The sequence below is a fragment of the Eublepharis macularius genome, chromosome 17 (assembly GCF_028583425.1).
Source record: "Eublepharis macularius isolate TG4126 chromosome 17, MPM_Emac_v1.0, whole genome shotgun sequence".
Classification (NCBI taxonomy): Eukaryota; Metazoa; Chordata; class Lepidosauria; order Squamata; family Eublepharidae; genus Eublepharis; species Eublepharis macularius.
In genome coordinates, this window is record NC_072806.1 from 31,198,477 (window position 1) to 31,220,451 (window position 21,975).

Consider the following 21,975-nt stretch of genomic DNA (forward strand, 5'->3'; position numbering starts at 1 on the left):
TACTTGCTATTGTTGCATATCGTAGTCTAAACTTTGATACTTTTTGTCTCTGCCGTTTGTGCCAGAATTTCAACGGGCTACTAACCTGCGGGGTGGGACTTTACTCTATAACTAACCATGCTTTTCCTCTACATGTCACTTCTGATATTGTCTGAGTGCCTTGAACCTGATGGATCTCTAATAAAAGTTTACTTCAACCAAATCACCTGTGTGATTGATGTGGAGAACTTGGGGGTTTACTTGCCAAGGACTGACAATAGGCCTCTCCTTCTTTAATGTCCATTAACCCCCTTTTAAAGCTATCTATGCTCGCGGCCATCAGTACCTCCACTGGCAGCAATTCCAACAGCTCATTTACTCACTGGGTAAAGAAGCATTTCCTTTTGTCCTGAATATTTCCCCCCCCCCACAATTTCATTGGGTGCCCCCAAGTTCTAGTATTATGGGAGACGGAGAAAAGGTCCCTCTGTCCACCTTCTCCACACTAGGCATAATTTTTATAAATCTATCATGTCTCCCCTTGGCAGCCTTTTTTTCTGGGTTGAAAAGTCCCAGACATCCCAGCCTTTTAGGGTTCCAGCCTCTTAATCGCGGTTGCCCTTCTTCGTACCTTTTCCAGCTCTGTAATATCCTTTATGATTTTATGGTACCCTTTTACGGCTTTATGGTTTAAAACTGTACTCTGTGCTGCATTATTAATTTGATTCTGCATTTGCTGTTATTGTATCTTAACAATGTTGTTACCCACTCTGAGCTGGGAGGATGGGTTAGAAATTCAATACATTAAATTAATCCTTTTTGAGATACAGCAGGCAGAACACACAGTATTCCAGTTAAGGCGGCACTATAACTCTATACAAGACCATTACAATATTGACCATTTTGTTTTCAGCCCCTTTCCTATAACTGTTACAGCTTCCCCCAAGGAATCCTGGGAACTGTAGTCTGTCAAAGGTGCTGTTAATAGGTTCCTGGAGCCCTTCACAAAGCTACAGCCCACAAGAGCCCTGGAGAAAAGGAACAACTCTTCATCCACTTCATCTCCTTCCCAATCCAACCATTAAATCTAAACTGTAAACTCCTCGGGACAGGGATCTACCTTTTCTTCACATTACATCATAAAGCATCAACATCATCATGCACTGACATCCTCATAGCAATAATACATCAGCTTTATCCAAACAGGGAAATAATGGGGATAACCAGGGCTTTTTTTTCTGTGAAAAGAGGTGGTGGAACTCAGGACCGCACAATGACGTCACTTTGGGTCAGCTGGAACAAGGGGGGAGTTTTTTAAAGTTTAAATCGCCCTCAGCAAATATGGTCACATGGCCGGTGGCCCCGCCCCCTGATTTCCAGACAGGGGCACGGAGGGCAATCTAAACTCCCCTCTGTCTGGAGATCAGGGGGCGGGGCCGCTGGCCATGTGACCATTTTCAAGAGGTGCCGGAATTCCGTTCCACCACATTCCAGCTGAAAAAAAGCCCTGGGGATAACCATCACAGCAGTTTAATAAATGAAATCCAGTCCTTGGATGGCCTAGGAAATTGTAACCTTGCTCCTCTTCCCAGTACTCCAGTCAAGAGTACAGAAAAGCACACTTGATACTTATTTAAAACGTGTTAAATGTGTTTAAATGACCCTGGATTTTATTATCAACTTTGCAAACACTTCTTTGGCCACCAGAGGCTAGTCTGCCTACGCACATAGTATACAGCCACTTTGCTGAAACTAAGACAATCTGATTTGCCTGGTGAGTCCCTCAACGGGATGCTGTCCAGGAACCCCAGGACAGAAGAACAAGTTAACACATCCCAATAAACCACAGTTGAGAAGCCAAGGTTTTGATTATTAGTCCAGAGGAGTTAACCGTGTTAGTCCATAGTTGCATAATAGTAGAGTCCAGTATCACCTTTAAGACTAACCAACTTTATTGTAGCATAAGCTTTTGAGGACCACAGCTCTCTGATGATGCATCTGACAGAGAGACCTGTGGTTCTCGAAAGCTGATGCATCTGACGAAGAGAGCTATGGTTCTTTGACGATGCATCTGACAAAGAGAGCTGTGGATCTCTGACGATGCATCTGACAAAGAGAGCTGTTGTAGCATAAGCTTTTGAGAACCACAGCTGTCTTCATCAGATGTATTGTCAACTTTTGAGAACCACAGCTCTTTTCAAAGTAAACCAAAAACCAGACACACAAAAGGAATTCTTAGACTAACTTGATCTCTGCAGAGATACAAAACGATCTTTCAGAACGTGCGGCCCATTGAAGGCATTTTCCTGTCTCCACTTTGGCTTTGGAGAGGGAAAAAACCAGGGTCTGCTTTTCCCGATAAAAGATTTCTCAGTGTCTTTTCACTGAAGGAAGGGAACATAGTGAGGAGGGGGAAGCAGCAGGCCATAGTATGGAAGAGAAGGCAGGCTTTCAACCCCACAAGCCACTGCTAATTAGGCTATTATCTCAAACAATCTGGTTTCTCCCTTCCCTCCAGCCTCCCCCAGGGAAAGAGCAGCCAAGGAAAAGAAAGGAATAGTAATTATTTGTGATGTTTCCTTTTTGTATGGCTTTGAGGGAAGAGAGGAAAAAAACGAAGACAGAACCTCTACTGCAGACTGAAATGCTTATTCAAGAGCCTTTCCTGTGTAATTTGATCAGCTCTGGCCCTCTGCACTATGACCTACTGAAGCTGGGAAATTCTTGACATTTTTGTTGGCTTTGTGCTTCCAAACACTGCTGCCATTTTAGCAAAGCTGTGATGCAGGGAGCGGGGAAGAGAGGCTGTGAGGGCTCTCGCACATACACAACTGCATGCACTCCTGCCACGCACACCCTCCCACTCTGACACATAGGCCTTTCAAAACAGGTCAGTATTTCTGTGAAAAGTGCCATCCAGTCACAGCTGGCTTGTGTTGACTCCTGCCGGAGTTTTCAAGGCAAGAGACTAACAGAAGTGGCTTGCCATTTCATGCCTCGGCAACCCTGGTCTCCTTTGGAAGTCTACCATCCAATAACTCACCGAGGCTGACTCTGCTTAGCTTCTGAGATCTGACGAGATTGGGCTTCCTTGGCTATCCAGGTGAGAGCCTAGCATTTCTAAAGCAATACTTATGTCATGCAAGTTAACTTCACAGCAAGCACAAATCTAATAACCAACAACAAATATTTAGGGACAAGCTGAAGTCAGAGTCTGTATTTTGTTTGCACACTACCAAGATGGCAGCATTTTGTTTGTAGCGAACGCTCAACTTTCACAAGCAAGCCAGGCTAACAGCGTATTATATTAGAACTCTCTACAGTGCCATGGCTATATGCCCTGATAAGTAATATTCTATACTGACTTTGCTGAACTGCTGCCCTGTTCCTATCTGTGATTTTAATCTCATTCTGTATAGACTCATTTCTGTATTTAAAATCTTATATTTTTATATATGCCAATAAAGGCTTGCTTGAGATATTAGAACAAAATTCAACTGCAGTGACACTTTAAAAACCAACACAATTTCCCAGGGAGTAAGCTTTCAAGAGTCGGCTCGCTTCATCATATCTGACATCATATCTGATGAAGTGAGCTTTGAATAATAACTGCGTTTATACGTATACCAATCTTCTAGAACAAAGTCAGTGTTATTATTATCCCCACAATACAGAAGAGTAACTTACCCAAGGTGGCCTACTGAGCTCATGGCGGTAGCGGGACTCGAACCAGTTGAGTGTTGACTTGCAACCCAACCACTTAACCACTAAGCTACAGAATCCAAAAACCCTGGAACATTTTGTTAGTCTTTAAGGTGTGACTGGACTTGAATTTTGATCTTCTCCTACAGACTTCCATGGCCACCCACCTGAAACGATCTTTAGAATATTATACTACGTTCCCAGTTTGGGGCAAGCTTATTTGGTTTCTGAAAGTGGACAAGGTTAACTTGTTTTAAAGGGTATATGACCCAGCTTAATCAAAAAGAGTCCAGTAGCACCTTCAAGACTCACCAATTTTATTGTAGCATAAGCTTTCGAGAATCAAGTTCTCTTCGTCAGATGCATGGTACAGAAACTGGTCAATATATTTGACCAGTTTCTGTACCATGCATCTGACGAAGAGAACTGTGGTTCTCAAAAGCTTATGCTACAATAAAATTGGTTAGTCTTAAAGGTGCTACTGGACTCTTTTTGATTTTGCTACCACAGACTAACACGGCTAACTCCTCTGCATCTATGACCCAGCTTAAGATAGCTTGGTCCAACGGTAAACAGCTTTCAGTCCTTGGTTAAATGTTAGAAACAGTTGCACCGCTAACATCAACTGGAAACGTTCAGAGCCAGTGTGGTGTAGCAGCTAAAGAGCACTGAGATCTGGGTTTGAATCCCTGCTCTGCCATGAAGCTCGCTGGGTGACCTTGGATCTGTCACTCTGCTAACCGCTTACGCCACCCTGAACTCCTTGGAGAAAAGGTGGGATAAAGATGTAAGGGAAAGATTGCCACGATATGTAATGTAAACAGCATTTCCCATGAAACAGATCCAGAGGAGTTAGCCATGTTAGTCCGCAGTCGCAAAACAGTAAAGAGTCCAGTAGCACCTTTAAGACTAACCAACTTTATTGTAAGCTTTTGAGAATAACAGCTCTCTTCATTAGATGCAAGCTCTTTGATGAAGAGAGCTGTGGTTCTCAAAAGCTTATGCTACAATAAAGTTGGTTAGTCGTAAAGGTGCTACTGGACTCTTTACTATTTCCCATGAAAGGCTCTCTCTCTCTTACACTAGTAGCCCAAATTCCATCCCTCCATGTTCAGGGAGAGCACTGATCTGACCACCAGTTGTTGCGAGTTCACCCCACTGGATTAATAAATAATAACATTTGATTTATATACCGCCCTTCAGGACAACTTAATACCCACTCAGAGTGGTTTACAAAGTAATTATTATTATCCTCACGACAATCATCCTGTGAGGTGGGTGGGGCTAAGAGAGCTCTGAAAGAGCTGCGACTGACCCAAGGTCACCCAGCTGGTTTCAAGTAGGAGCAGTGGGGAATCAAACCCGGTTCTCCAGATTAGAGTCCTGCGCTCTTAACCACTACACCAAACTGGCACTCTTCACACTTCACACATCTAGCCAGCTATGTCCAGTAGACCCACACGCTGAAAAGGTGGTTCACAAGTCTCAAGTAGGAGTATGTGATTTAGTATTCTCTAATAGAAAATATATCTGAATACCTTACTGGTATTCGGGTATACCAAATAATAATTTCCCAAATATACCCAAATGATTTGGGTTGTCTGGGAATCCCCGCGCCAGCCATTCTAAAGCTGGCTGGAATCTCCCTTCCGTTCTTTCCCAGACTTTTTTTCCACAAGGCAGCAGAGGGGAAGAGGGAGGGAGCGTCCAATGGGTGGAGGAGCTCTACTTGTTTGGCCAATCACAGGGATTCTTTGCTGGGACAGCCTTTTTCAAATTCTTGCAAGAACATAAAAGCAGGCCTGGCTCAGCTCGGGTTCCATTTTGAGATTTCTGGACAGCGCCAGGTTTTGCTTCGCACTGAGGTTCTCAATGAGGTCACACAACAGCCAACATTTCTGCTGCCATCGAGAGGCAATTAATGGAAGTGGGTAGGCAGGGACATCACCTTGGGATACATCGTGACCGACAGCGGACAAAACATCAGGGCAGTGGCAGTGCAAGTGGGCCTCAATCACGCTTACTGCGTGGCACATAGTACTTCAGTTTATGCGCCAGTGATGGATGCACTGGGTCTGGGTCTGAATCCTGAAGATCCCAGCCTGGATCCTGAGACTTGTAAGTTTCAGTGTCTCATTATAAGAAGCTGGCACATCACAGGTCAATTCTCTTGCAGCATGAAGGCTACCCATCAGCTGTGCCAGAAGCAAGTCCTGACAGACATGCCAGAGCATCACCTGATCAGCACCGACCATGTGCAACCTGCACATCAAGAAGCACGCTGGGAAGCTCACCAGCTTGAGAGACTAGCTCTCTCAGTAGGTGCCGCGTAAACAAGCTAAGAGAGGCAGCCTGTCAGCAGAGAAGGAGGGGGAGACCAGCTCCGCTGGCCCCTGCACCTCCCCTACTTGGCAGGGTTCCCCCACAGCCACTCCCCAGAAGTCCCTGGAGATGGAAGTTATCGGGGATGTGCTTGGCCCCTCTGGGAATGTGAGGCATGTGAGCCAGGATTCACTGGAGACAACAGTAAAGGATTACCTTTCAGAGAACTATGAGCACTACTGCCTGTTCACTGAGCTACAGAGCCAAGAAAGAGGCAGTCTGGCCAGACTTTTCTCTTGAGCCTCAGAGGCTTCTTGCCCTCTGATCAGTGTGCAGAGCAAGAGTGTCTTCTCCCATGCGGGCGACACTGTCAAGCCTTATCTCACTTGCCTGCTCCCCTGGAGAACTGAATAGTCAGCCTTCCTGAAGGTCAACTTGCCGATCTTCAATTTCCCAGATCTGGACTTAGAGAGCAAGTGAAGTGAGCACATCCTTGTGCCTGTATCCTCTCTCAGTCTGCGTTAGGGAGGTGGTGAAAAGTGCTCTTCCCAAAATTTAAAAGGTAGGTTTTAAAATTTAAAAGGTACAACAGGACAGATTATCCAGTTGGCACACTATATAAAATCCACATTTCCAGTTTGGAATCTCCACCAAAAAGAATCCCACCAGTCCAGCCGGAACACTCATTGGACCCTGGCGTACTGTGCAAAAAATGGAGAAAAACAGCACCCCCAATTTTGTTCCCTTGCCATTGGAACAGGAAGATTCAGGGAGATGTCAGGGAAAGTAAAGACCACACGGACAATGCTTTAAAACAAGCAGAAGCCAAAAGCACAGAGATACTCAAAATGAAGCTAGGAATGCTGTTGTGGGTTTTTTGTATTAACTTTCTTCTTTACTGGAGGAGGGAACAGGAGGGCCAGTAATGAAGGACAGCTGTTGCAGCTCTTCTCAAGGCTCCTCTGGACCAGTAAGAGACAGTGTACGCTGCACAAACTGCAGAGAGAACTTGGGTCACCCCACATTACCCCTACTTCTTGCTTTCCGAGGCTTTCCTTGGGGGTGGAGTGCGAGTGCGAGTGAGTGCATGCGTGTACTTGCATGTGCGTTCCTGCCTGCCATTGCCAGGTGACTGGCTGTACTTGTGCCAGGCTGGCAGTTCTGCTGCTGTGTGGTTGATGTGTTGGTACGTGGCTCTGTTGTGTGATATTACCACATTGGCCCTGGGCTCTGCCTGCTTCTGTGAGTGGTGCTGGTTCTGTTGGGCTTGCGACAGTGTCCCTTGCTTCACTTTAGTTCTGCTGGGATTCTCTGGTTTGACATTGGTTCTGTTGGGCTTTCTTGGTTCTGCTTGCATTGGGACTGGATTTGCCCCTTGTGTGGTTTCCTTTTCCTGGAAACCCTTGGAATGTTCCACCCTGTAGGAAACAATGGATAGTGTCTGGGGCAGCTTGTTAAGGCGCCCTTAGAATTGGACCTCTTGGTCCAATCTTCTTGAAACTTGTGGAGTCTGTAGTGGATAGGAAGAAGTAGGTTCCCTGCAATTTTGGTGGAGTTTGCACAGAAAATGGCCCCAGCCCCTCAGTTTCTCCCATAAGGAATAATGGAGCCAAATATATTCGGATTCCCAAATAAAACCCGGATCTGAATACTTTTGGACCTGAATATCAGGAATACCAAATGTATATGGCATTCCAGATACCTTGATCCCAATAATACAATTTTTTTGTGTGCACATCCTAGTCTCAAGTGATTTTTGTGGTCAGAACATGATTTGATCGGAGAACTTAGCCAACATAGTCACAAAGTCTCAGCCAACACGAAGCCAGCTGTTCTCTTGCCAACTAAAAACAATCCTGTGTCCAGAACAGTCCGTACAGTTTTCCAGAGAAAAAGATGGATCAGCAAAGAATACACACACAACTTTAAAAATAGTCTCCTTCCTCCAATCATTATTTTGGGAAGAATAAACACATACCTGCCGGCCATCTTGACCCACGTTGGTCTGCCCTCTCACCACAGTCCGGATGTTATCATCCAAGCGTCTACAAGGAAGAGCCAAACAATTATGTGCCAGGCCAGAAATAAATGTGCAATCAAGTCAGAATGCTCCTGGGAAAGCGAGAGAAGCCATGATGGCCTCAGCTTCAACATATGCCAGGGAAGTTTCTCAATCTCACTTGCAAAAGGAAATTCTCGTTCCCATTTTCTCTATTAGAAAGAATGCAGTTGCTACTGTGCCTCAAGAGAATAATCCTAACTTGAAGAAGTTAGGATTATTAAGGTAAGGTAAGAAGTATATCTGCCTTTACAATAGATACGGAATTCTGGACCTGCTGACATGATGCAGCAGGTGAGAAGCAGTAAATTCCCTTGGGTTCTGAGCCAAAATACCACCCTCCACATGAGGAGGACACATAACTCAGCAGGTGAACGCATGCCTTCGCAGGCAGGAAGTCTCACATTCAACCTCTCCAGCTTATCCCCAGAAGAGCTGTTGTAGCACGTTAGTTAAGTGGTTCAGCTTCGAATCAGCACTCTGCTGGTTCGAATCCCACTACTGCCATGAGCTCGTAGGTGGCCTTGGGTAAGCCACTCCTCTCAGCTCCCCAGCTGTATTGTGGGTATAATAACAACACTAACTTGTTCACTGCTCTGAGTGGGGCACTAATCTGTCTAGAAGAGCGGTATATAAGCAGAGTTATCATCAACTCAGGTAGTATGGCTACGAAAAGATCACAGAGAGCTGCTGCCAGTTTCAGTGCACAGCACTGGGCGGACTGCATCAACAGCTATTTGGCATGATGTCTAACTGGGACCTCCAAGTCTGGAGGCGGTCTACTTCGGAATGAGTTGCTGCAGGCAACAAGGAGAGGCTTTGGCCTCAATGTCCTTTCTGTGGACCTTCCAGGACATCAGAAAACAGAAAGCTGGACGCGATGGACCGTCCGTCTGATCCAACAGGGCTCTTCTCAGGCCCTTATTTTATTTAAAAAAAAATTCCCAAAAAATGTAATAATAAAAATGGTACATGGTGTCGAATACCAGCTTGATACAAGAACTGACAATAACAAAATAAGCGACCTGTACAACCTACTGAATCCCTTCAGACTCTTATCATTGCTAAACAAACATTGGACAGGCATTCAGAGAATTCCCAGACGTCCAAAAAAAATCTGATCTCAAAAGTATAGATTTGTTGGAACCACTTCTTGTTCAGCAAGATAATCCACCACTGGGAGCCAAAATTCTTGGAACGATCTTTGACATGTTTCCAAATGTGGCCTAGTTGAACTACTCATAATTCTGCTTTGAATGAAACGCTCCCACAAGCTATTCTCGGGCCCTTATGTTAGATGGCACAACGGTCTGGCTGAGCAGGAGGCTTCACAGGCCCATCAGTCTGATGGGGCAGAAGCAAGAAGCACTTGCCTTATTTTTAGCTTGATTTTATTCACCACGTCATCAATGTTCGCCAAAGACTGCAAGACAAAAAGAGAGACATGATCAAACACACGAAATCTGAAGCCGTGCTTGGTAGATCACCAACATTTAACGGATGTGGTCTGCTGGGCCAATAAAAAAAAGGAGTTTGTTCATTAATCCTCACTTCCCAAATGAAAGCAAGCTTCTATTGTGCAAACCAGATTTAGTTTTAAGGTACCATAACTGCTCAGCACACACACCCCAAAAGAATCCTGGGAATTGTAGTTTGACCAGAATGTCAAGATTTCCCCGCTGCAGTTTCAAACGTCTTTCAAAACTACAGCCACCAGCGAGAGGGAATGATTATGAAACCAGTACTGTAGACCCCACATACCAATCCAAACACACACATGCAACTATATTCATTACAAACTATGAATATTAAATATATGCAACAAAATGCATCAATGCAACAAAACTAAATCCTGCTAACTGATTAGTTGCTTCTGAGAATTTGCAAAGTAAATCCCCTGAAACCTAAATTAGAAGAAGGGTTTGAGATGGCATGTGGGAGAGCCGCACTTGGCTCTCAAGCCATGGAGTGTCACTTCAGTAAAAGATCTGAACTAGCAGGTTAAGAAAGACTTTCCTGGAGACCCTGGAGAAGAATTGCCAATTACATGACGGCAGCTCCAGATGATCACATACATCGAACTCATAACTTCTCTTGGTCGTCTTCACCACCCCACTGCCCACATTTATTTTGTAAGCTCAATGGGGCAGGGAGCTATCCTCTTTCTTCCTATGATGCCAAGGTACCCAACTCCGGAGATCCATGAATCCAAGAACCAATTCAAGTCTCTCTGTAGGTGGCAAGTTGACAGGTTGCTGGGGAGCTGGCTGCGCTGCCTTTCCCAGAACAGGGAGCTCTTTGTTAACTGAAATCCATCTCTCAGATAGAGAATGCGGCATTATTCACTCAGCCAGAGGGCAGCGGTGACCTCTGGCGGGGAAACGTGGCAGAGCAAAACTTTGTTACAAAGAGTCATTAAGCACAAAGCCTTGAATGTGCAATTCCCACCATGAAGGAGGAGGATGTGAATCGGGAAGAGCAAGTGGGGGGGAAAGGAGATCTCAAAGATGGAACAGGGGAAAACACAGAGGGGCATAAACAAATAACATTCACACACAATGTAATACAGAAATATGGGGGGCATATTGTATATGCAGAACCTGACATAGCTGCCATCCTTTCCTCAAGAGGAGACCAAGCGACATCCAAATGCCCACCAGCATTGTTCAGTCCAATTGCTCCTTTCAGGAGATCCACATGGCCTCAGTGAGGGTAGTAGCCCTCCCGTGGCGTAACGGACCTTCGCTGTTGGCGTTTCACGGACGTACTTTTGCTGGCTTAGTGGATTGGTAAAGGCTTTCTGCATTTCACTGTCGAATATTAAGACAAATCTGCCTGTCCCTGGCTTCTGTTTGGCACATGCTGATACTGTGCGTGGCTGAACCAGTGCTGATTTTGGACGGAGTTCTAGTGGGATATTATCCCACAGCCATTTTTCTTGTATTTCACTGTATTGTTTTTCACTCTTTGGAAACTTGGCAAACAATAGAAAACTAAGGAGCTATTGGCTGGGGGAAGTTTTGTGCCCAAAGTTCTTTCCCATTTACAGAAAAAAACCACTCGTCAATGGTAATTGAACTTCGGGAACACGGATATTTTAGGACGCTGCCACTCGGACCGAGCAGCTTCTCTCTTCATTCTGCCCCCCAAAAGTGCAACTGGGATGAAAATTTTCCCCAGTAGCAAAAAATCAACAGAACTCTGAGCCCACTGTGTTCTGCAGGGGCTTCCCTGTTTAAAGAAAGAAAACTGTTAAGTGATTGTTACTTTGGGGGTTATTAATGTGCAAGGAACAGTGCCCTACCCGGACGATGCTGTACAGCCATTTCACTGAGCATTCTGCTCATTTCCCCATATTTCCAAATTAGCTGAGATGTGCATGCCACTTGGAAGTTCAGAGAGAAAAGCATGAAAACTCTTTTACATAAAAAAAATGCAGAAATGCCTTTCTGTGTCTGTGTCAGGACGTGTACTGGCTTCAATGCACTGGGTGGCCGCACCAAAGCAATTTCAGCTTTTGCCAAGATGGACGGCAGTCTGGTACGGCTGAGAAGTCTTTAGGAAGCTGCCAGACAAGCCACATATATCAATATTGACGAAGATTGACAATATTCCTTCATCAATAAATCAATATTGATATATTCCAATATCAATATATCAACATTGATGAAGGAAAAGGTTGAGGAGGAAGTAGATCTGGCCTAGTGAGTTCTGGGCAGAGGTGAGATTTGAACCAGGGCCTAAACTGTCAGTCCAGGCTCTTTGAGACGCTATGCTATACACAAGCTTACAAAGGTCACTACCACATACACACAGCTCTACTTGGGCAGCCTCCAAGCCCACCCATTTCAGCATTTTGTTTTCTGCTGCAAGCTACCAGATTTTTCTGACAGGGCCACAAGCAAGGCACAAACATCAAATCGGCTGCTGCACTCAGACAACTAATATTCAGAGGTTCACTACCTTGGAACGCTGAGAGAGGTGGAAACTATAGAGCACATGTTTTTTAGCTGCCTATATAAGGAAGCACGTGATGAGATGATCACAACATTAGGTAAAATCTCTGGTCTCATTGATTAAGTTAGACTCAATTATTTCTTTTCTTTTTTAAAAAAGTTTTTTATTAGGTGAGTACGTATTACAAATAACATTTTTGTTAAAAAACCTAAATATCAATTTTCCCCCCACCCTTTCCCTCCCCCCTTTTTCTCAGACTTCCAACAGCTTTCCAACCCTTATCTTATTCTATTCCTACCTATCTATTCCATTTATATATTATTATCTCATATTTCCCTAATAAACTAACTAATATCCATTAAATTCATATCTATTCAAAACTTATACTTAACAATAATTAAAACTTCACTTTAAATGGTAAAAATCCCTATCTCCAATATTTTCCCCAATTCTAATTTTAAATTGTTTTATTTGCACAATTGTATGCCTTGAATTTCTTCAGTGTAAATGTGTTATATGATTGGTCAAATGACTAAATAAATTGAATGAACGAACGAACCGCCTTGGAACATGGAGCTTCCATTTAGACATCCTGACTAGAGATGGGCACGAACCAGAAAAAAAAGAACCATGTGGTTCGTGGTTTGTCACGTTTCACGAACCATGAACTTTCATCAACCTGCCCTGGTTCACAAACCAATTCGTTTTGGTTCGTGAAAATGTCACTTCCAAGCCAGCAAATCACCACTTCCAGATCAGCAAAAGGTCACTTCCGGGTCAGCGTAAGGTCTGCAGTAAGCCCAACCCCCATCGCCTAGGAAACTGATTGATTGGCACCAGGCTGCCTGCAGTGATAAACCAAAAAACAAAACAAACAAATCGCCCTAAAGTTTGTGGCGGTTCGTCAGAAATGGGCTCTGACAAACCGCTGGTTCGCGACCTGGTTCGTGACGAACGTTGGTACGTATTTCGGTTCATGCCGATCTCTAATCCTGACTCATACTATTGATGGGCCACTCCATGAATTTGCTCAACCCCCTTTTAAAGCTATCTAACAGAGACATGTTGTGACAGTGAGTTCCACAGTTTAATAATGCACAAAGTGAAGATGTATGCTTCCTTTTGTCAGTCTTGCCCATCAACATTATTGGTCGTCCTCAAGATCTCATATTTTAGGAGAGAAAACCTGTCTATCTCCAAGCTTCTCTACCCACACATAATATTATGAACCTCTATCATGCCACACCTTATTGAAATTTTCCTGAACTAACAACTCTTCAGCCTTTCTGCAGCATCCAGCTATGCAATATCTGTTTTGAGATGGGGCAACCAGATTCATAAACTGTATTTCCCATTCAGCCATTACACTGATTCCTATACAGGCGTTATGATGCTGACATTTTAATCCCTTTCCTAGTAATCCGTCTCATGAGATCCGCTTTTTTCACCACTGTTGCACACTGGCATTTTGACTAGACAAGATCCCTCAGTTTCCAAGAGCTTTTATTTGGCAAGCCACTGACAGCTCAGACTCCATCACTGCATAAAAGTGATGCTCATGGAACAAAACAAAAAAAGAGGAAGACTGTTTGTCTCTGCAGGCATCTCTTTACATTTGTCCTCATTTGTCCACACAAAGCTTGGTGAGATCCTTGGAGCTCTACACAATCAGCTTAGGTTCTCCTGAATAATTTGGTACCATCTCCAAACTTGGTATACTTCACTGCTCTTCCATGATGTAGGAATACGTTAAACAGCACCTAAAAACAATCCCATGAGACTCCACTGCTGACTTCCCTTCACTGCAAGAATTATCCGTGTGCTCCTATCCTCTGCATCTGTTCTTTAACCTCTTAAGCCATATAAACTATCACCATGTCTTCCAAATTGACTCCTGAACCAACTCATGAGATGACCCCTCCCCCCTTCCCCCCTATCTCATGAGCTGGTTCAGGAGTCAATTTGGAAGATATGGTGATAGTTTATATGGCTTTCAAAAAGAACTAGACGAATTCAGAGAGGATATGTGATAGCCAATGGCAGAACCTTCACATACAGAGGCAGCGTATCTCGTAATACCAGCGACAAATGGAAAGCCAGCTCCACAACGCCTTTGAGATTCCCAGAAGGACTGATTAGATGGCTTGAACCAGCAAGGCAAATCTTGATGTTCCCAACATCTACTCTACAGCTCTGAAAGATTTCAAACCCAAGTAAGGGTTCTGGAAATTAGACATGTCCATAGACATAGCATTTCTGGCAGAGCTACAACATGGGCCGTGTATTGTCTGTTGCTGAATGTATTACCTTGCCCTCGCTGCACTATTACTTAATGTAATACCATTTTCTTCTTTTTCACGTGTAATGTTTAATACCTATGCTTTGTTTCAGATTTCTGCAATCCTGATGCTATTACATTGTCTATTACAGTGGTCCCCAACTCCGTCTGCAGACCGGTACTGGTCCGTGGCCTGTTAGCAACTGGGCCGCACAGGAGGTGAGTGGCAGGCGAGTGCAGAGCTGGCTCCAGGGAGCAGGCAAGGTAGGTGGTCGCCTATCACCCCCAGATGGGACCATCTAGTTGCAGGAAAACAAACTCAGGGCTCCCCCAGTGATTCTGCATTGTGGTGAGTTGTATAATTATTTCATTATACATTATAAGTGCACCGATCCGTGGAAAAATTGTCTTCCACGAAACTGGTCCCTGGTGCCAAAAAGGTTGGGGACCGCTGGTCTATTAGATGTCTCATCCTACCAATTGCATTGGCTCACATCAGTTAATCTGCCTTGAGTTTCAGTGAGAAAGGCAAACTATAAATAGAATAAAAATAAAACCTGTGTCCCCTAATCCAACTACGCAAAGTCTGAAACACAAAGAAAAAAGACATTTTCTGGCAAGCCTAATTTTTAATTTTTTAAAAAAGAGAGGCGCCAAAGCTTGTGAGCCTGCACTTCAGGTACGGATAGAAGACTGGAAGGAGAACTCTGCACGTGCTCAAAAGCCATCTCCTTTATTGCATCATATATTTGGACATGCACAAAACGCCGAGAACTCTACTCACTTGTTCCGTCGGAAAGAGTGTATTAATATACTCCACAGCGTTAAAGTCAGCTCTGTCTAGAGGATCCTGACTAGGGAAAACCTACAGGCAAAGAAAGCAAGAAGGCATTCAATTCATGGCCGGTAACATCTTGTGACAGCCGTTAATTCAAGCTGCATGAGGCGCATTCCACTTCCAATGAGTTTGCACTATTCCAACTCCACATTCTGCAATACTCAAGGAAGAAGCAAGGTGGGCTAGCAATCAGCCTTTAGCCTAATGGATGGCTTTGCTAACAAGATGCGTTTGTGTGACACATTTTAGCAATTGACACAACTAATTCAATCTTTACCAGCTATGGAAAGATTCAACCTTTAAAAGAGAATCAGCTATCCAACAATGGGGAGGGGCCACAGCTGAATGCAAAAAAACACCCCCAGGTTGAGCACATGGAAGTGCAAATTAAAGCACTTTGGGGAGCGATGCTTGGAAAGAACTTTCTCTGGCTGAGTCCCTGGAGAGCTGCTGCCAGTCAGAACAGCTAATCCTAGCCAGACCTCTGGTTTGGCTTGGAACAAAGCAGGAGTTTGCACTCTTTTATAGCAACGCTCCCTGGTTTCAGCTAGAGAGGCCATAGCTTAGTGGCCAAGCACCTAGTCCGCATGCATTTAATCTCTGACACTTGCACTTAAAACAGCAGTTCTCACTCTGCTGCGCGCAGACAGCCATATTCACAATTAACATCAACCAAAAGTACCACATTTACTTCCACCCCAGACATAAGGCCTGCACCTCAGGGAGGCTGGCAGCTTACTCATTCCTCCAGCTGCGGCTATTTCAAGATGGAAACCGCTTGCCAATCACAAGGCCTACTGGTCAAGGGCCTTGCTCGCTTTTCTGAGATAACATGGGGCAGCTGCCACATTAGGGATCAGTGCTCAGAAGAGCCACATGTAGCACCTGAGTCAGTTTGGCGTAGTGGTTAAGAGTGGCAGGACTCTAGAGAGCCAGGTTTGTTTCCCCACTCCTCTGCTTGAAGCCAGCTGGGTGACCTTGGGTCAGTCACAGTTTATCAGAGCTCTCTCAGTCCCAACCACCTCACAGGGTGATTGTTGTGGGGATAATAACAACATACTTTGTAAACCGCTCTGAGTGGGTAGTAAATTATCCTGAAGGGTGGGCCACACACAGGCTTTCTCTGTGGTGGCCCCTACCCTATGGAATGACCTGCCCGAAGAGGTCAGGAGAGCCCCCACTCTCCTGGCTTTCTGCAAATGATGCAAAACCGAATTATTCAAAAAGTCTTTTTTATTCAGATAGGAGGGCTGTATTGTAGGGAGGGGGTCTCAGATGATCCACTAATGAGTTAGGAACCAGAGACCTCACCCCTACTAATGCTATGTCTTTGTGAACTTGTATCTATCTACCCTATGGCATTGTTTATGGAAATGTTCTTGATATGGACTGTACTAATCTCACACTGTGTAATCTGCCTTGAGTCTCAGTGAGAAAGGCAGACTATAAATGACATAAATAAATAAAAATTGAATGTTGTTGTTGTTATAACCTTTTCAATTACCAGAGTACCTCTGAGCATCCATCCAGAGTGCTCTTTCCCCACCACAGGGAGTGTTTTTAAGGGGCTACAGTTCAGCAGCAGGACATGCCATTCCGGTCTCCTACTCAGCTGCATGTCGACTTGGCCTCAAACACAAAACCCTACACAACCGTGGTATAATCATCATAGGCAAGTTGTGAGGTATTTAAAAAATTAAACCTTTTTATCTTGGGCTCATAGTGATGGGGAAGCAAAAAAGAACCAGGGACCGGGTAAACAGATTTATTAACGTTTTGTAGATCCCTATGTGTTTTGCTCAAAAGCTTCCTTGGGGGATCTTCTTGGAGACATATATATATTTTCCTCAAAAGTTTCCTCAGGGGATCTTCTTGGAGATATATATATATTCCTCAAACGCTTCCTCAGGGGATCTTGATTAAATGAAATACCTCCTAGAAGATCCCCTGACGAAGCTTTTGAGTGAAACGCGTAGGGGGATCTACGAAACTCTAATCAATGTATTCGCTGGGCCCCTGGTTCTGTTTTGCTTCTGCATACTGGTGTTGCCATGGTTTCTGCCCCATAGCCATGAGGGCATCCTTCCGGCCTCTAAGGAAGGGCCGCCCTTTCCAGGAACAGGAGGCAGGCGACCCCCGTGGGGAGGCCTGCTGGGGAGAGCAGCTGAGGCGCGTCTAGGAGCCAGAGGAGGCGCCCCAGCCCGCCCCGAGGGAGCTGCAGCCGGGCCGGGCGGGCGACCCTGCGCTGCGTCGGCCGCCTCGGGCGCCTCTTTTGCGGACGGGGCCGGCGGGCTGTGCTTCGGGGCTGCCGGGGGGCTGAGCCCGCGGCCGCACGGGGGTTTGCGGACGGGCCCGGCGCCTGCTGGCGGCTTTCCCGCCCTCAAGGGGGCCGCTCCGTTCCCGGCGGCGGGGCCGGGCGCGGCTCACCTGCTCGATGGCCAGCTGCACCTCGGGCGCCAGCTGCAAGGCCGCCTCCAGCTCGCAGGCGAAGTCCAGCTCGTCCTCCTCCATCCCGGCCTGCCCCGCGCCGCTTCCGGGAACGGCGGCATTCTGGGAGGCTGGAGGACTCGGGGCGGGGCTAAGGGAGCGAACCCCCCCAGGCCACGCCCACCTCGTGCCCTGGGAAGTGTGCGCTCTGGGTTGAAGAGCGTCTTTCTGAGCGGCTGCAGAGCGCTTTCCTTCTTTCAGCATGGACAGAGTGCTTTCCTCGGGAGACGGGTGCTCCTCTGAGCATGGACAGAATGCTTTCCCCGGGAGAGGGGTGCTCCTCTGAGCATGGGCAGTGCGCTTTTTCCATGGAGATGGATGCTTCTCTGAGCATGGGCAAAGAGTGCTTTTCCCAGGAGATGGTTGCTCCTTTGAGCATGGGCAGAGTCCTTTTCCCAGGGAGATGGGTGCTCCTCTGGGCATGGGCAGAGAGTTTTTCTCCTCTGAGCATGGGCAGAGTGCTTTCCCCGGGAGGTAGATACATGTAAAGTCCCATTTGTTTATATGGAAAGAAAATTAATCATAAGCTGTGGTTTCCCACTGCAATCAGCTTAGCTTTATCATGCCACAAGTAGTTAGTTTATTGATAAAGCATGGCTTTTATGGGCAGTTATATTGAAATAGACAAAATGGATCTACACATTTCAGCTGAAGCAAAAGGTAAACTAAAAGATAAAGTCCTTTTTTTTTTGAAAAATTTTTTTTATTGGGTTAGAATCCGTTATTTTTACATTTACATTCAATTTTCCCCAAATTTTTCATTTCTAACCCCCTCCCTTTCCCCCCCTTTTGTTGACTTCCAACAGTTTTCCAACCCTTTGTCCCCTTTTCCCTTACTTCTATTAAATTCCTCTATCTAAAACAAATATATATTCTCCATTATACTAAGCAGTACATCCTTAACTATTTTTCTTATTATATACCCAAACTGTAAGTCTTTGTTTCCATCTTAAATAAACAATTTATCCCATTTTCCATTTTTAAATATTTCTATATATCATAAACCTATATATCATAAACCATAAAAATCTTACACATTTAAATCAAACAATTTGACTTATTCTCTATATAATACTCATTCTGTCTTTTTATGGTAATTCTATATAACTCTCATCACATAGTCAATCAATTTGACTCGTCTATACCTTCAGACATTCAGTTTGGTGCATTATACATATCTTATCAAAGAAAGAAAATATTGTTAATTACTCAATCCTTATAGTTAATCCTTATAGTTAATTATTTTCTATCAATATTCTATTTATTTACCTATATATATCTATATATATATCAATCTGTTAATCTAACTGCTTATAAATTCACATTTATCTCTTCTCCCCCCGGTAAAGTCACCCCCCTCTACATTTTATTATACTTCAGTAGTTCTCAAACTGCCACAGTTTTCCTCCCACCTCCCATTTCTTCTCCAAATATTGTTTCAGCTTCTCCCAGTCTGTGTTAAACTGCCCTGAGTCCAGATTTCTCAGTTTTCTTGTCATCTTGTCCATTTCAGCCATGTACAGCAATTTGTAGATCCAATCTTCGATAGTTGGCACTTCCTGTACTTTCCATTTTTGCGCATACAATAGTCTAGCTGCTGCCGTCATATAAAATATCAACGTCCTATGATGGGCTGGAATTCCCTCCATTCCCAAGTTCAGTAGCAGGAGTTCTGGGTTCTTATTAATTTGAAATTGTAAAATTTCACTCATTTCTCTTATTATTACCCCCCAGTACTGCCTGGCTACCTCACACGACCACCACATATGATAGAGGGAGCCCTCATGCTTCCTACATTTCCAGCATTTATTAGAAGTGTTCAAATTCCCTAGCGCAATCTTCTTTGGTGTCATGTACCAACGATAGATCATTTTGTAGATATTCTCTTTGATATTTGTACATGTCGTTGTCTTCATTGTAGTCTTCCACAAGTATTCCCATGCCTCCATTGTTATTTCTTTATTAAAATTTATAGCCCATTTCACCATTTGTGTTTTAACTGTCTCATCCTCAGTATACCATTTCAACAGTACTTGGTATACCTTGGATATTCTTTTCTTGTCCTCTTTAAGAAGGGTCTGCTCTAGTTCCGAATTCTCTATTCGTATACCTCCTTTTACAGAGTCCGAGTTATACAAATCTCTGATCTGTCTATACTGGAACCAATCGTAATTAGGTGATAGTTCCTCTTGCGTCTTTATTCTAAGTTTAGATGCTTCTACTTTAGTTATTTCTTTGTATGTTAAACATTGTCGTTCATTATCAACAGCTCTCGGGTCTATCACCTCATATGGAACCACCCACCAAGGAGTTCCTTCTTGTAGATAAATTCTGTACTTCTTCCAGATTGTGTATAGACTTCTCCGTACAAAATGGTGCAGGAACATCGAGTTGACCTTTACTTTATCGTGCCAAAGGTATGCGTGCCATCCAAATATTTTTTTGTATCCCTCTAGGGCTAGTAGTTTCTTGTTCTTTAATGTCATCCACTCTTTCAGCCAAACTAGGCAGATTGCATCATGGTAAAGTCTCAGGTTGGGCAGTTGCATTCCGCCTCTTTCCTTTGCATCTTGTAAAACGTTCATTTTCACTCGAGGCTTCTTGCCTGCCCATACAAAATCTGATATTTTCCTCTGCCATTTTTCGAATTGTTTAGAGTCTCTGATGATTGGTATTGTCTGTAGCAAAAACATCACTCTTGGTAACACGTTCATTTTAACTGCTGCAATCCTACCCAACCATGACAGATTGAGCCTATTCCATTTAATCAAATCTCTCTCTATCTGAGTCCATAGTTTTTCATAATTGTTCTTGAATAAATCTATATTCTTTGCAGTCAGTTCTATTCCCAAGTATTTCACCTTACTTGTTACTTCACAATCCGTTGTTTCCATTAGCAATTGTTGTTTCTGCTTAGTCATATTTTTACATAATATCTTTGACTTCTTTTTGTTAATGTAGAAACCTGCCAAGTCTCCAAACTCCTTGATCTTATCTATGACTTTTGGCATGTTCTCCAATGGGTCCTCTACGATTAACATTATATCGTCCGCAAATGCTCTGACCTTGTATGAATAGTCCTTTATTTTTATTCCTCGAATTTCCTCGTCCTGTCGTATTTGTATCATCAGGATCTCCAATACTAAAATGAACAACAGTGGAGACAACGGGCAACCTTGTCTTGTTCCTTTACTTATAATCAGTTTCTTAGTCAATTCATCATTCACCACAATTGCTGCAGTCTGGTCTCTGTAAATTTCCTTGATTGCTCTGATGAATCTTTCTCCTAATTGTAGCTTTTCCATAGTGGCAAACATAAAGTCCCAGTTTAAATTGTCAAATGCCTTTTCAGCGTCAACAAAGAAGAAACCAACCTCTTTATCACAACGCTTGTCATAATATTCAATAGCATCAATCACTGTCCTTAAATTGTCTCTTATTTGTCTGTCTGGCAAAAAGCCTTCCGAAAGCCACCCTTTCAGTCTCTCCGCCAGTATCTTCGCAAAAATTTTATAGTCATTGTTGAGTAACGATATAGGTCTATAATTTTTCACATTAGTCAAATCTTGGCCCTCTTTTGGGATCAATGATATGTTCGCTTCAGACCAAGTGTCTGGAATCCTTTGGTCCCTTAAAACTCCATTGATCACCTCCTTTAGGAATGGTGCCAGCTCATTGGCCATAGTCTTATCGAATTTAGCTGTAAGTCCATCTGGCCCTGGCGCCTTTCCTAGATTTGCAGATTGTATTGCCTTACTTATTTCCTCGTCCGTTACTTCACTATTCAGTTTATTTCTCCAAGCGTCCGAGATTTCTGGTAGCGTCATTTTCTCTAGATATGACGCTATTGAGTCTTTATTTACTTCTTTCTTGTTGTACAATTTAGCGTAGAATTTATAAAAGGCTCTACTAATGGTAGTCTGTTCCAAATACGTTTTGTCATCTTCACAAATTTTATTTATTGTTTTCTTTTCCCTTCTCTTCTTCAGTTGCCATGCCAGGTACTTCCCAGATTTATTTGCACCCTCAAACGCTTTCTGATTCAGCCTTTTGAGATTCCACTCCAATTCTTTATTACTCATTGCTGTTAGCTGTTCTTGCAATATTTTAATTTCCTGGTATAATTTCTTTTTCCCTGGTCTCTTTTTTAACTGTATTTCCTTAACTTTTATTTTCTCCTCAATCTCTTGTCTCTTCTCCTCTTTCTTCTTTCTTGCTCTACCATTTAAGTCCATTAGTATGCCCCTTATAACCGCCTTGTAGGCATCCCAAACTTTATCAGTTGGTACTTCTTTATTCACGTTGTATTGTATGAAAAACTTCGTCTCTCTTCTCAATATTTCCATATTCTCT

General features: G+C 43.9%; 1 protein-coding gene across 1 annotated transcript in view; it reads right to left on the bottom strand.

Moving 5' to 3' along the window:
• VPS53 (VPS53 subunit of GARP complex) overlaps window positions 1-17,656 on the bottom strand; it is a 52,792-nt gene extending 35,136 nt beyond the window's left edge. Inside the window, exons 1-4 of the mRNA XM_055001356.1 lie at window positions 17,563-17,656; window positions 15,082-15,162; window positions 9,436-9,485; window positions 7,982-8,048 (exon numbers count right to left, since the gene is read on the bottom strand). Of these exons, the coding sequence (XP_054857331.1) occupies window positions 7,982-8,048; window positions 9,436-9,485; window positions 15,082-15,162; window positions 17,563-17,646 (282 nt within the window). The 5' untranslated portion in view covers window positions 17,647-17,656. The remainder of the gene's footprint in view (window positions 1-7,981; window positions 8,049-9,435; window positions 9,486-15,081; window positions 15,163-17,562) is intronic.
• Between the last annotated feature and the right edge of the window lie 4,319 nt (window positions 17,657-21,975).